Below are 15,957 nucleotides of genomic sequence, written 5' to 3' on the forward strand. Positions count from 1 at the left end.
ACCATTCCAACTGTGTGCCATTTTAGAAAATTCTTCAAACACATGTGACTCAAGACAGCTGTTTTGCTTGAACTAGTATACTTCTTTCCACTGAAAATTTATTTTCCTCTTGATCATATTAAGCAGCATATAAGACTCACCTGCACTTTATGATTTTACTCGACTTAAACCATATAGCTCTGCATGTAGATTTGTTTTTCTTTTCGAGGGAAAGAAGTTCATTATGTTTCCAACAGAAGGTGATAAAAAAAAACCTTGAAAGTCTGAATTTTTAATGATGTTATTTGTCATCCCATTAAATTCTAGATAGCCTGACTTCAGAAAAGGGTAAAGAACAAATAATAATGTTTATCAGAGTCTTAAGATTTTTGTCCTTTGGTTCTACACAAGTAAAACTGTATGGGCAAGTTTAAGACATCCAAGTTAAACCCCCCATTGTGTTATCATATTCAGTTAAAAGAATCATCTCTGCCACACATAAAAACAGGCATGTTTATTTTTGCACAGTGACATTTTCAAGATTTAAATTTTTTAGAAACAATTTGTGTCAAACAAAGTCAGGTTAAGAGTTGAACATTGTGCTCTATTGTCATCACTTGCATTCTATACATACATGTCCAAGGTACAACAGAACCATGGTAAAAGCATAACATTCAGTAAACTGCTCTGCAAATATTGCAAAACTTAGGACAGCTTAATTGAATGTATTTACAACCATATTTATACATTTTCTCAATGCATTTATTGTCTTACATTCCAAAACATTGTACACTTATTTTGCTCTGTAGTCCCTTTCCCTACTACGTAAACTCGTATGTCAACATCCCAAGACATTTCTTCAATACTAATTTTGTTTTTGACTAAAGCTTCAAAAGTTCTGACTGGATCCATTTGATGCAAAAATCCTATAATACATCAGCAAACAGTTGCATGTTCATATGACAGCACTGGAAACTTTATATTTGTGACATGCTGCTAACCACATCATTCCTGCTTGAACAATGTCCCTCTTGCATTAAAGACTCAGGCCTCATTTTCTAGTCTCTTCCTCAAAGCCAGAGCCATAATCTGATACAAGCTCTTTTTGTATGCAAGGTGAAGGCAGAAGCATTTTAGTTAAAGAATGAGTCATCCATTAGCATAAGTCTGATACTTTATGTAAATAGACCATTCTAGAAAAATGTGTTTTTATTTCCCCAATTAATGAAGACCTTCAATATGTGCATAACAGTTACTTCTGTGCCAGTTTGGTTGCAGCTCTTCCTCTTTCTAATTTTATAATTAATCATAATTTATTACAATATAAATTATTTAAAGTACAATGACATTAAAAAGGACATAGAACTTATCTGAGGGTTTTTTTGGTTGCTTTTTTGTTGTTGCTTTTTAGGAGGGAAGAGGAGAAAGATAGCAGTCAAGCAAGTAAAGTTTATTCTTTAAATTCTTTAAACCAAAACCTTGGTTTCATTTTATTTATATATTTTTGAATAAATCTGAGTCAATTCCCTACCTAAACATAACCAAAGATATGTTAAGTACGTGACATATGAAATGCATTTATAAAAGCTTGTGTGTTTTGTAATCTTATTCTAGTAGAATCCTTGCATGTATTTTTCTGCAAGGTTCCAGACACATAAACATGTGTTGCATGAAAATGTCTTATGTAAAATATAGCCACAATTATGAAAAACGGAATAAAAAATAAGTATCTGACTTTAAAGAGCAAATAATATAGTCCATGATTTTAGAAGGTGCTGAGCATTCACAGTTTATAAGGAAATTAACAATTAATGCACTGCTTTTGTGCAGAACTGCACAAAACCGTGAACTTTCATAAAAAAACAAGAAATTCACCTACTATAGCTGTACAATGGATATTATTTCCAAAGTTGAATTTGATCAATCAAAATATATCTCTTTACTTGTCTATATACATAGAGCTGTCAAAGAATATGTAGTATGGTGTAAACTACTTGTGAGATGAATGATAACATGGATAAATCTATAAGCAAGTCGAGCAGACTTACAATTTCAGACAGATCATAGTATTGGCATTTTTCTACACTTCACTGTTGGTGTTTCTACTGATTTAGGTGCCTAAATCTGGTTATTCTCATTGACACCTTTATAAATCAAAGAGGAAAAGAACGGATTTCAAGCAGGTGATTTTTCTGTATACCTACATTTGGATGAGATGACCCAGGAAGGGAGGTATCTGCTTTCCCCCAGTTTTTCTCTTCCCACACAAAGGTCTGGAATAATGATGCCCATTGATTACAGCAATCCTAAATTTTTAAATAATCCTATTTCACGTTCTAAAATTTCTAAAGTTTAATTATATAGATATGTTTTGCAGGTTATTGTATTAAATTGCTCTCTTATCCCTCAAATCTAGGATAGCTAAAATTTAGGTAAACAGGAGCTGCAGCTGCAATTTTCTGAACACTTTCTCCCTCTAGGTTAACAAAGAGATATCTTTTTCTTCTTTTGCATGTCATTTGAAAGCTTCAAATTACCCATGCTCTGAATACCATAAGAGTGTTTGATTTCAGAACAGGGAAATTGTTTTTTGTTCAATGCATATTTGAGTCTTGCACTTATATTCTAAATTAAGTTCCTGTCATATTTATTGGAAATAAATGTTTGTGGGGCCAATTCCTTCTAGGCATTTATCAAAGGGTAGAGATACATTTTATCCAATGTAAGTAATTCTCTCTGAACTAGTAATTTTAGGCACTTTTGTAGTCAATGGAGAGAAACACATTTTTAAAGTGTGATTTATTTCACTCTATTAATGAGAAGAATCATGTTCTGAAAAAAGTGATTTTTCTACTCTGGGTATAAGAAAATCTTTTGGATGTATAATATCGATGTGGACTTTTACACAGTAGAACCCTCTTTATTATGAAATGGTTATTTATTCATTCAGCCTGCTAGAGCAAGTCTTGTTTCTCTTTCACCTTTCAAGTGGAATAAATGACCATTTAAACTTAATTGATATCCTGGAAAATATGCAGATGTACAAACAAAGGAAAAAACTACCCCAAAACCTAAGCCACATACTCTGTTTTTCACACTATGCCTATATGTGATATTTTCCACTATGTGACTAAAATGTGCCACCCAAACCTTTACAAAACTGCACTCAGAAACATTTTACTGTTAAATAGAAAAATAAAACCAAAAAGCCTACATTAGATAACAGCATCTAATGTAGGTAACTTTTTTTCAATAACTGCTGACTAAGGGTGATTTACTTCTGACTTGCTTACAGAACAAATTTTAGACTGAAGTGATTCAAAAAAAGATCATTTTCCTTACAAAGAGGATCTCTATAAGTTAGCATTTCCCACACTCACCAGCATTAATAATATTCATTATTTGTTTCATTCACTGGACAGTCAAGTTTAATATTTTCAAGCTTAAGCAACCTGAAGTAAAATATTTTTAAATTCAGCCTGTCCCATCACACAGATGGGTTGTAAGATAATAACTTCATATAATTAATGGCACCGGGTGCATATGCATACATAAATATGTATATATGAGGGATCATTGATTCTATTTGCCTACAAAAATGCACCTAATATCATTTGGAATACTTTACAGCCCATTCAAACTTCTGTTACCACTCCATAACTTCATCTGTGTCATATGTGCCAGCCCAGTGTGCATGACTTAGATAATTTTGGGCATCTCACATGGTAAAGGACACTAATGTTGGGGTGACTAAACTGAATGTTCGTCTATTTAATGGAAACATCTCACCTCTGGAACACCATTTCTTCCTGAAGGCCAAAGGCAGCTCTCTTCCCATACTTTTGTTGGGGACATTAGAAAGAGTTCACTAAAGATGTCACCAGACTTAACACACAACCTAGGCCACCTAAGAGAAGAAGACTGAGCATGAACCTGGTTCACAGACCTAATTCTGAGGAGTACTAGACTTCAAAAAGAGAGGATTTATTATCATTATTATTTTATTTTTTGCACATTTTTAAAGCATCATGTCATCATGGGAAATATGAAAAAAAATGGGGTGATAGAAGAATAAGTTGCTGCTTATACCTCAGCTTTGACTATTTTTGCAGCTCTTAGTGGGTGATGGATTTGGCAGTTGTTAACATTCCCCAAGGTGAAGCTGTGAATAGCCAGTGATTTGAAGCTGTATTGTTCCCAGTCACTACAATTCTTACCTGTGCTAGTAATTTTCTTTATGGTTGAATGTCTGACAGCTGTAGTCCTACACACTGAAATCAAACTTTTGCAGATTCATCGATTTTCAGTGGTTTCTCTCTCCTGAAGCGTACCCAGTCCCCATGAACTATGAAGCAGAACTATAATGAGGGAATTTGCAATGAATTGCAAAGTTATGCCAATTTGAGCAGCTTTACACTGGATTTAGAAAAATGCTGAAGAATAATTATGCTGCTGAATATTTTATGCGTTCTCATTTAAGTTAGAACAGATTCACTGCATGGATAATTTGTTTTTAAAGAAATATATCTGGAGTTACTTTAACATATTGAGATTCTGAGCTGGCAGTGAGCCTACATTACCTAGCGCATGCACATTCTCTTGGTATAGTAAATGCAAAAAAATCCAAGAATTTGATATTTCAAGAATTTAAATGATGCAATCTATTACCGCTACTTGATAACAGTTACAAGAGCTTTTATGAAGCCTTTGTGGAAATGCCTTCTCTATTTATTCCTCATTAAATAACTAATGCAAATTCATAGATAACATAGGTCACAGGTCACATTTTGTTTTCCCCAGCTCATTGTGGGCAAAATAATAAGGAAAGTTTATCAGATTGTAAATTCTCTTATGGAAAAATTGGATTTCATTCATAATCACAAAGCACAGCATTTCTGGTGTTTGTGCATGGACATCAAGGTCTGAGCCATTCAAACTTGCATAAATTTATTTTTTGAGTTACTTTGATTGCAATAAGACAAAGTGTTTAAGATGTAAACATATTTAAGGGAATTTACATGTTTTTTCTAAACATATTGAAAGTATCTGAATAATATATGGAGCTTTCTAGATATATTTTAACTTAAGTAATTTTAAAATAATTGTCAATTGATAGAAGGTTGCTATAGAAGAGAATGGTACTCAAGGAAATTATCCTTTGTCTGTATCAAAATGGTTCCCTTACATCAATTAATGTTGGCTTAATAGAGTAAAATTATGAGGCAGGCAACCTGCCTGCAACCTAAAAAAAGCATGAAACAACCTGAAAGCAACCTAAAATTGTCTTAATAAGTAGACAAGTTTAATATGAATAAAAAGTCTGTTCTGTATGTAATAGGATTTTTTAAAAATTGCTTTTGATTTATAAACAACATTGGTATTTTGATTGCAAGAACATATATCAAAATAATTATTGAAAAATTGTAATTAAAGTCAATGTAACAATATTATACCTTTTTATTTGACTTGGATAACATTGTAAAACTTTTCTATAAAATTGGATCACATAATATCAATACTAAACATAATAATAAATAATAAATAATAAATAATAAATAATAAATAATAAATAATAAATAATTTATATTTTTAATGTAGATATTTCCTAAAAAAATTATATTTCCAGAATCCATCATTGTCAATAATTGAAAACTGTAAATATAAAACAAATACCTAAAATGAATAGTCCAAACCTGCAGGGTAATCAATAGTTCTAGAAGCAGTAGAGGATCACAAGGTTAATATTTATTTTGTAAAATAGATTTTTTAACATTTCACTATTTGTAAAAACACATCAAATGTGTAATAAAAATTATATATTTTTATTGATTTTTTTTATTGAGTTCAACTTGAATTATTCCATATTTATACAGCTTCAGAATGTCTAGAAAAGCATACTCTTGATATTTAGCCATTTAGCATTTTGAGTGAAATGAAATCAGACAGATTAATTAATTTGAAAAACAGAGACATAATGTGCTGTGGTATTTTTCTTTGTGCTTTTGGGGGTTTTTTGTTGTTGTTGGGAGTTTTTTTGTTGTTTTTTTTGTTTGTTTTTTGTTTTGCTTTGTTTTGTTTTGTTTTGTTTTGGGTTTTTTTTGTTTGGTTGGTTTTTTTACTTAAATCACCAATTAAAGCCCTGCAAAATTTATTTTTTTTTACTTTCTTTTAACTTTTATTAATAAATATTAACTGCACAGCCACAGCTATAACAATTTCCTCTTGTGGGAAACCTGCTTATTTTGCCTTTTAGGTATTGCTTTTATAAGCATCTCAAGAAGCAAATTTGGCCAGTTTGGATGGGGCCCTGCCTGAGCAACCTGGTCTAGTGAAAGGTCTCCTTGCCCACAGCAGTGGAGCTGGAACCAGATGATCTTGATTTTATGATTCGTCCTATGATTCTATGATTTCTTTGCCACAGTCCGACAATGATCACTTTCTGACAATATTACTTTTTATAACTGGTTATAAAAATCTGTATGGACTCATTCATTTAAAAATAACTTTTCCAGTATTTACATCCTTGTCCTTCTTTCTCTCTCAAAACCAGTGGCAGCAAAATGGAAATTAATAAAATCTCTAATAAATCAAGAATAAATTAAAAAGGGACTTTTTGACACGTAGAACAGAGAAATACAAAACGTCTCAGTAGTCCCAGAGGGCCTTAATTTCAGTTCCTTTTACTTGTGTTTGATTAGTTCAAAAGATGTTCATATATAAAGAGAGCAACAATAAAAAACCAGATCTAATTCCTATGCATAAGTCCAGGTAATGCAAAACATAGACATTCTAGCTAAACTGGTTGACATTCTAGTTAAACTGGTTGATGTTCTTGAAAAAAAAATTGGAAAGACTGAGAAAAAGCTAACATTTTACATTATGGTTATAATATTCAACCAGAATATTAATAGAATATTAAATTAGGTTGCTAAACTAGAACATTAAACTAGTAAACTTCAGAGCAGCTTTTTAAGGAATTTGGTCATTGATTTTACTAAAATTAATGTTTGTCGCAGCTCGGATTTCACCATGATTTTTATACTTTGCAATCAAAGAGATTATGTGAGACAAAATAAACCATGGTAGATCAACAACAAGGTCACCTTTTTTTTTGAAAAGACAGCTGCTTTTCCTGTAAACTTAATATTGTTTAGTCCAATTTAGTGCATCAGAAATGATTTTAACTCTTATACATAAAAAATGGGTCTTAATACATATTCCCTCTGGAAACAAAGGTAAAATTATTATTAGTTTTAGTAAAAGTAAGCAAAATGGTAAAGAAAAAAAATAAAGTTCTTCATACATTCTTTTTCAAAGAAACTTGTAGTAGTTGAACATAAAGGATTTGAAAGCAGATTTTGGCTCTTCTTGTGGCTAGATTTTACACAATCAAAATTAAACAAATACTAATTCTATTCTTTCATAATAAGAGAAGTGGAATAGACTGAAAAATTTCACATGAGAATCATTTTGGTAAAATAACAGTAAATTGAAAAAGTGGAAAAAGAAATTGGAAATCAAAACAGAAATTGAGGATAAATGGAGGAAAATAATGATCAAGGCACTTAAAACAAATATGACACAGAATGAAATTAATAGGAATAATCCTATTTTGAAGACCAGTGTATAGGTAGAGCAATAATATTTCTATTATGTAATAATAGAATGAAATTTTAAAAATTCTGGGAATAGAATTAAAATTCAATTTCTAAGTTCTTTAGCTATATCTGTTGGATAACTTAATGCCAATGTCTATATTTAATTACAGTTATAATTCAAGAATCTTCCTCATTTAGTCTCCAAAACTTGTGTTTACGTAAAGCAAAATCTTTAGAGATGTAATATTTTTTATTTAACAACTTTTTGTAGTTGGAGAAAAATTCAACATGCTTGTCTGTGAAAGACTAAATGCATTTCAAAAGGCAACTGTCCATGGAAAATTAATTTTGAAGTGTTTTCAGCTGTTCCCAAATTAGGACAGAGAAATATTTATAAGATTTAAATCCATATACTTAGGCTTCAGAATTGCAGCTCAGCTTACATCACGAAGACCTCTATGCATACTGATGCTGTTAGAAGGAAAGACACATCTTCAAATCAATGATTGCAGTGTTTTAGTGCAACCAGAATTCTTTCTCAAAATTTCTAGTGACAGAGGATTGTGAAGTTTCTGCTTTTGGGCCATGAAATCTTTCCTATGGGATCAGCAAGGCAGAAATATATTTGGTACCATGTTCCCAGAAGCTGTGCATCCCTGAATAGCAGAATTTCATATTCTAGTAGTGGCCTTAGGTTCTGATCCAGCTGAGCAGACAGAAAGCATCAGCATCAAATCTACTGCCAAAGCAAAAGCTCAAACTATCATTACTGGCAGAAATTATCAACCCTAAAGGGAAGCACAGATGATGGTAGTATATTTACCATACAAACTTTATTAGATCAAATGGTCTAATTTTCCTTATTCCACTTGCATTTATTATGATTTCCTGCTTGCAGTTATTCTCAGTTGTAAGTGGAAAGTCATAAATTGGCAACTCTAAGTAGGCAAAATTGTGTATGTACAAGCATCAGAAAGAAAAAAAATGTACGATTTTTCTCTCTGTTAAAGCATTAGAAGAGGCTTTATAGACTGTTCTTGTCATGGTTCATCCATTAATTTGATGCAGCGAAATACGGGGATCAATTTTCCAGCTTGTCATGAGCTTCCAACATGCAGTAGATGCATTAAATAATGTGTTTAAACACATTAAAAATGTGTTAGAGCCCACATGCTTAAATTGAATATAAGATTAAGAAAGAATTAGGTAACTGCTTCTTTGACTCCCATATTTGCAAAAAGCCCCAGTGCAGCTACACGACTGCCTTATATATTAGTGGATAAAACACACAGGCTTCCTCCTCCGTAGACTCATTTATAAGATGCATTAGCACTGGTGAGGAGGTACAATCTGAAATTGCAAAAAAAGTCCACTTTTAGTTTTGTGTTTCTTCTGACTCTAGAGTCACAGCTCAGTCACGAGGAATGTCCAGACCATTTGACCTCTTCCTTTCAGTAAAGTCAAACTGCTCATTTAAATGAGAAGATCATAAGCCATTTGAAGACAAGTACAGCAAAAAAAAGTTATATTACTATCCACTTTTCTCTTTTAAAAAACACAGTTTAAAATTGATTAAATATACTTTCATGTTTCTGCAGTTCTCTTGCAGCCACGAAAACTGTTTTCATATTCCTTCTCACTCGTTTTGTAGATTTCCCATGATTATCCAGTTCTCCAGGACACATTCATGAGAACAATACCTGAACTTACTACTCTACATTCATATATTTACGCCTACAATACTCTGGGGGCTTTTTTCTTGTTCACTGACTGTGAACAGTTTTATGATTTTATAGGGCATAAATACTTAATCTTTGTCACTTCCAGACTTCTTCAAGTTTGTGATCAACAGTGTATTCACTGTGTAAATCCTTGTTCTTGTGAAGTTACCATTCTCTTTGTCTCATAGAAAAATAATCATTTCACAGTCAGTAAAATCCTAAGTGGTGCTGACTAAGTCATGGTTGTTTGATGACTACAACACAGGCACCAGCTCTTCCAATATTTAAGGAAGCCATCTGCAGAAAAACAGACACAAATTAACTGAATAGGAAAAAAAACATGCAAAAGATTGGCAAACAGGAACAAGCCATGCAAAGATTGTCAAAGTGCTGTGTTAACATTATTTTTAAATGGTCAAAACTGATGGGAGTAAAATTTGCTAAAAATAAATAAAACCCACATTATGCTACTGTTGTACTTTAAAATTGCTTACTCACACCTGACATCTTTCATTTTTAAGTGTGAGAACAGAAAGCAGGAATTAATTTGAGATTTGTCATCAATTTTTGAACCATTGACATGCAAGGGGTTTCTATATTCTGTAGACTGTGGCTGATGCTTCCAATTTAGTCTTTGAGGCAAGGTGAAAGCTACCAATACATAAATGTATGGTTCCAGTATTCCTAAACAGGTTCAAGTGTCCTTTAGAATACGTTTGGCATTTTTAAACAGTATTCAAGACAAGACAAGGATTAAAACCCTTAGGGAACTGAGTCTTGCTGAAACAATCACAGTAGAGTCAGCTTATATGTATGTAACAACACACTGTAATTAGTAGAACTGTACAAATCACAACATTGTTTACATATCTCCTAACTACCTGTCCAGGCACATTTGTTAATGGTTTTTAATATGAACTGGTGTTTTTGTGAAAAGAATTCTTCCAAATTAATTTCTTATCTCCTACAGAACGTTACAAAAATGCTCTTCTCAGTAATTCATAGTAGATTAAAAAAAGATGGGCTTCTGCACTGACTGTAAGGCATTTGTGTCTACATACAAGCTTGTCAACAGAAGTTCCCCCTTGCAATCATAAAAAGAAATAGGCACTCTTGAGTATAATACACTTCATCTATTTTAAATGCTTATTTTAGGATAAGATAATGATTTCAAAGTGTTCACCTTTCTGCACTAAGTTTAAAGAAAACTTAGAATGACTAATTCATACATATATGCATGTATATATGTGTGTGCACACATGCATATATATATATATATATATAAAACTTTATAATTACCTGTGTCCACTCATTAGTTTGAGGGTCATATGCTTCCATAGTGTTCAGGTATGACTGACCATCATAGCCACCTACTGCATATAATTTGTCACCAAGGAGACAAACACCAACAGCATCTCGAGGCATACTCAGTGGAGCCACCATTGTCCATGTATCAGTTTTTGGGTCATACCTGAGCAAAGAAAAATGAAACTGGGTATGTGGAGAGAAGACAAGCATCAATTCATGTTGATTTTCACTTGAATATGGTCATTTTTTTTCCTGGGGAAGAAAAAAAAAGCCCCTTTAGCATCCTACCAAAAAAAAAAAAAATTCTTCTTAACAGGAAAAAGAAAAGATACAGATTTATCGTGTTCCCAATTCAACCCTCTAGATTTGATTAGAAACTTTTGCTCAGCTAACCTTCTAGAATAAACTAAGGTATTTGTAGGATAGTGTGTCATAAAGAGATCTGAGAAAGATATATGAGCAATATCTGAATGGCTGGATGTATGAATTTTATTTATAGGTTATGTATACATTTAAAGGAGGGTATTTCCTGTAGCCCATCAAAAATATTAGAAATATTATTTCTAAAATTAAATTTCACTCTATTTTAATTTCTGAAATTATACTATACAACAGTAAAAACCTCCCTATGTATTATAATGCTTAACTGCATTAAAGTGTCTCCTCTTGATATTGGCTCAAGTAAAGAAAGTAATACTGGTTTTAAGTAATACTGAATTTTTAAAATGGAGGGAAAAATCTTTTTTTATAATCACGGTGATTTTAAAATTAAATATTAAACCTAGGTTTTCATTTAGATATTACTTAACAAGGTAAAATTATTTAATTTCTGAGGTCATTCCATTCTCTTTTGGATATGCATAAACCAGAAATTATTCATCTTTTGATAGTTTGTTACCAAGGATGTCTGGAGTATTAGGTTACACTAGATACTCATTTTTAGACTGTCAAATATTACTGAAACAGGATAGTGTATCACAGTATAATAAAATTAATTTCATCTGTCCTTAAGCAAGTCTACTATGCAATAGAATCATGTGATCAGTGGAGAGAATAAGCAGTTTTATTCTACAAATATTTTGTCTGACTTTATTAATTTGCTTAAACATGTAAGTATTTTAGTAAGTCGTATTATCAATAAGTAACTTGTAAGGATACTGTGTCAAATCCTACATATTTGAACAATGAAATATATATATTATATATATATAATAAATATATAATTGTTGGGGTTTTTTTTAATACAAGCACTGAAACAGCAATGCTACAGTGTTTTGCCTGTAACATCCTTTTGGTACATAAATATGATTTTTAAACTGGGCAATAAAAGAATTGTCTGTAACCTTGTTTATATTATCCTTGAGATAATTTAAGAATTTTTTAAGAAAAAAAATCTCTTTTTCTGCTAGCTGCTAATCCTGGCATCTGGGGGACTTCTCAAAAAATAAGATGTCAAATATCTAGATATATGACAAATCTTTTTCCTAACTTTAAAGGAAAATACTGCAGCATATTGCTTGAATGCGTGGAGGAGAAATGAACATGTAACAAGCCAAAAGAAAAAATTTAATGGATTTTTTCAAAGACTCTGCAAGTTTTTCAACAACATCATCATATGCCTCTAGCTGAAACAGTTTCCCATCCAGCGAAATACACCAGTGTGCATTGTATCTTCGCTTGCCCAAAGGCAATAAATGTTTAATAGACTCCTTCATACACTGCTCTTAAATTACAAGGGCCAAGGTGAGCAGGTACAAATGTTAAAGCTATACAACTGATATAATCACTGGACCTTTTTAAATTTTCTTCTTCTTCCAATAAACAGGTATGCAAGGCTAAAATGAATCCTTCTAACTCAATTCTGTCAACAAAACAGAACTATACAAGAACTTGTTGGTTTTGTAATTGCCAGGAAAATATCTGAGATTTCTTACATCTTTTTTTGCTGCTAAAAGCAACTGTATAGGTCATCTTTATAATAACTAGGTATGCCCCAGGCTGAGCAGGGTTATGATAAAAGCTCCTGAGTGTGGAAAAGAATCAATTTTGAAATCAAGGTAAGATGAAGGGGAAAAAACTATAGGTCAAATGACTATGTTTTTAGCATCTGTCAAGTTTTGAGTAGGACTTGAAAAAGAAAGCTGCTTTATGAATCTGCCAAAATATCTTGAAAATTTTACAATTCTTATGAAGAAAATAGTTGTTTTGTCTTTTAAAAGGAATAGAAAATTGCACTTAGACAGCTTGTAAACATGAGAGAAATGTAACTATTATTTTATTTCAGAATACTTGAATCCAGAGGAAATCCTTTAAAACTTCATCAACCTTAGAAGAGAGTAAACTGGAATACCTAATTACTATTGAGAAGGATTTTAGCAGTAGCATCAAAATAACATGTATCTGCAAACATTATATTTCCATAATCTCAAAAATTAATTTTAAAATAATATGTCTGGCTTGACAGTCTTCCAGGAGCAATTTGGTACTGGAATAAAGTGCATCCTATCAGGTTGCATCAGAATGACAAAATAACAAGCAGACTCATTCCTGAAGAAGAGACTTAGTTAAAAAGCAGGCCTTCGATATTTGCAGGAAGAAAAACTTTCAGAGAGATATAATATAACTCAGACTAACACACCTCCTCATCACTTACTATCACTTACTATTCTTTATATTTTGTAAGATATTGAGGGGCTTTTATTTTTTTTAAATGGTGCATTATTTTGGAATAAAAAGCCAGACACATTAAATCACATTCCAGCCGTCTTATAAACTAATCAATCACTGCGAGGGCCATGAGAGTTTTTTCACATTTCAGTGGAGTCCACCAGTTAATTCACATCCACTCAATGCAAATTAATAGTCTTACAAACTCCTGTTTATCAGTCCCAACTTTTAGTCTAAAAGCTGACTATTGATGAAGTACGTTATCCACACCTTTTGCTATCAGTGGAAAAAAATATCTAGATGAGGGTTGCTATATATTGTCATTCTAATACCAGTACATAAAACAACATAAGGATAGGATTAGTTCATTTTTGCAGTCTACCATGAGAAAGGCAAATGCAATGAGGTATGGTTTGTCTTCAACACTACCATTTTACTCAGAGAATGAAAGAAAAGCTCCCTTCTGAGTTACCAATAAGCAGAAGTAGTAGCAAATAAGCAAAGATCTCATTAAGACTGTCAGTAGTAGTCTTAATATAAATATATTAATTCTTTTTCCTTATAAATAGAGGTCCACAAGCATAGGCCCTGTAAGTACAGGCATTATGGGATTTCTGATTAACTGTCTGTCTGTTGGAGATGAGGAGAATTTGGCTGTGTATGATCTTTGCTTGCATACGGTAGAGATGGCAATGAGTCTAAGACTGAGCAAAATCATATGGATAACATAAGGTGTTTTAACTTATAATTTTTCAATTAAATATTGAATACCAAACTGGATTCAGCAGAATAAATAACCGACATTTAATTAACCCCTTCAGAAAATAAATAACAGGATAAATCTCTCCCAGCTTATATATTAAGATAAAACAACTACTCAAACATATCTACTTTGACTTTTACAACCTGGTCACATTTGGAGTGAATATTTTCCTTATCCTATTTTATAGCATTCAGAAACAGAATTTAAAAAGTCAAACATTAATGAAACATTTGCAGCATACCTTTAAATTGAATGCTTTATACACTTCATGTGTGCTGTACTGCCCTACAAGATATTATTTGATTTGTAGAAAATATACTTGCAAAATTCAGAGTACTGTAAATACAGTGCATTAAGTTATGTCACCACATTAGAAAGTGGTAATTTTGATAAAGGAAGCTATACATTCTATTGTGAATATCCATCACTTAAACAGTTTTTATTTCTTCTTTGCTTAGATATGTTTTTAGAGTTTAGTTTGTGACACTGAGATGCATAATATAGTGTCCTAAAATTACTTAAATGGGATGTGAAAAGAGTGGATTTTTTGTGTTTGTGGTAATATATAATAGTACTGTGAATAAAAAGAAATGGCAATGTTTCAAAGAGATTGTCTTCCACAGACCTTTATAGAATTTTTCAAGTAAATACTAATTAGACATTTCTTGGGTTAAAATCATCTATTTATTTAATTTTACCACCACAAAGCTAAGAAAATAATGCTTCCATATATAATTTTGCATTTTAAAAAAGGCATGTATAATTTGATACCTTTCCACATAGTCCAGCAGTCGAGAACAGTGATTAGAAGCAGGAGCATCATGACCTCCAACTGCATAAAGAAAGCCATCACAGGTAGCCACTCCCACACCTCCTCTCCTCTTGCACATAGGAGCACACATATTCCATTTGTTTGTGTGAGGATCATAATATTCCATCGAACTCAAACATGAACTTCCATCCCGACCTCCAACTGAATATAACCTAAGAAAGTCCACACAAATATAAAAGTTGATAAAACAAGAGCCCAAAATTTCAGGAATAAAAGTAATGAGTATCTGTTTTTATTCTGACATAAAAAAAAAGAAACTATATAATATTTTTAAATCATTTGAATCTCATATAGTGAAAAAACACAGATATTTTCAATATTATAACCAAAATTATTTGCTATTTAGTGCTTTGTCCACCTGAAGAGAAAGGAAGATATTTCTTTCTGCTAATGAATATTTTCATTCTTTCATTACTGCATATACAGTCAAGAGCACCACAAATGACATGCAGGCTTGTCTCCATAAGCTTAAAAATCATGTAAGCTCCTTAAGATCATTATCTAGGAGATGAAAATGGAAGTGCAGACTTATAACCGGTAATCCAGACAAAAAAGAAATATGCAATCCATTTACTATAGTTTCTCTGTGTTTTTCCTGTGCATCGAAGTATTAAGAAACAAACAATATGGAAAACTAGATCTGATATTCAACAAATTCCACATAAATATCTATCAAAGGGAACACATGTTCAGCATCAGTTTTACACTTAGAATACAGTAGAGATTAAATAGGAAATGCATTGCAGATAGGACTATCACGTTATGTTCTAAATATGGATTTTTTAAAAGTACTACCTCATTTTTAAGGTTGTTGCTCACCCTGAAGAAACTTCTTATCCACACTAACAGCAACATGTCTCTTTTGAAAGAAAATTATTACCCCCTAAGCACTGTGTGCTGTTTTTCTTCATCAGAATGTTTTATGAGGATTGAATTATGTTGGAAAGTCATGGGCAACTTCTGAAGAGTATTTTAAACTTGAAATGATAAAAATGTGGTTTAACAAAAAAGTTGTTGTGTTTGTAAGTATCTGCAGGCAAGAAACTTGTTTCGTTCTACTCTATAATGGGCCCCAGAAGGAAATAGTTC

At 32.0% G+C, this 15,957-nt stretch overlaps 1 protein-coding gene across 1 annotated transcript in view; it reads right to left on the reverse strand.

Annotated features, from left to right (window-relative positions):
- Positions 1–478: 478 nt before the first annotated feature.
- KLHL1 (kelch like family member 1) overlaps positions 479–15,957 on the reverse strand; it is a 183,932-nt gene continuing 168,453 nt past the window's right edge. The window contains exons 9-11 of the mRNA XM_014895354.2: positions 14,808–15,020; positions 10,598–10,769; positions 479–9,595 (exon numbers count right to left, since the gene is read on the reverse strand). Of these exons, the coding sequence (XP_014750840.1) occupies positions 9,536–9,595; positions 10,598–10,769; positions 14,808–15,020 (445 nt within the window). The 3' untranslated portion in view covers positions 479–9,535. The remainder of the gene's footprint in view (positions 9,596–10,597; positions 10,770–14,807; positions 15,021–15,957) is intronic.

The sequence above is a fragment of the Sturnus vulgaris genome, chromosome 2 (assembly GCF_052056855.1).
Source record: "Sturnus vulgaris isolate bStuVul1 chromosome 2, bStuVul1.hap1, whole genome shotgun sequence".
Lineage (NCBI taxonomy): Eukaryota > Metazoa > Chordata > Aves > Passeriformes > Sturnidae > Sturnus > Sturnus vulgaris.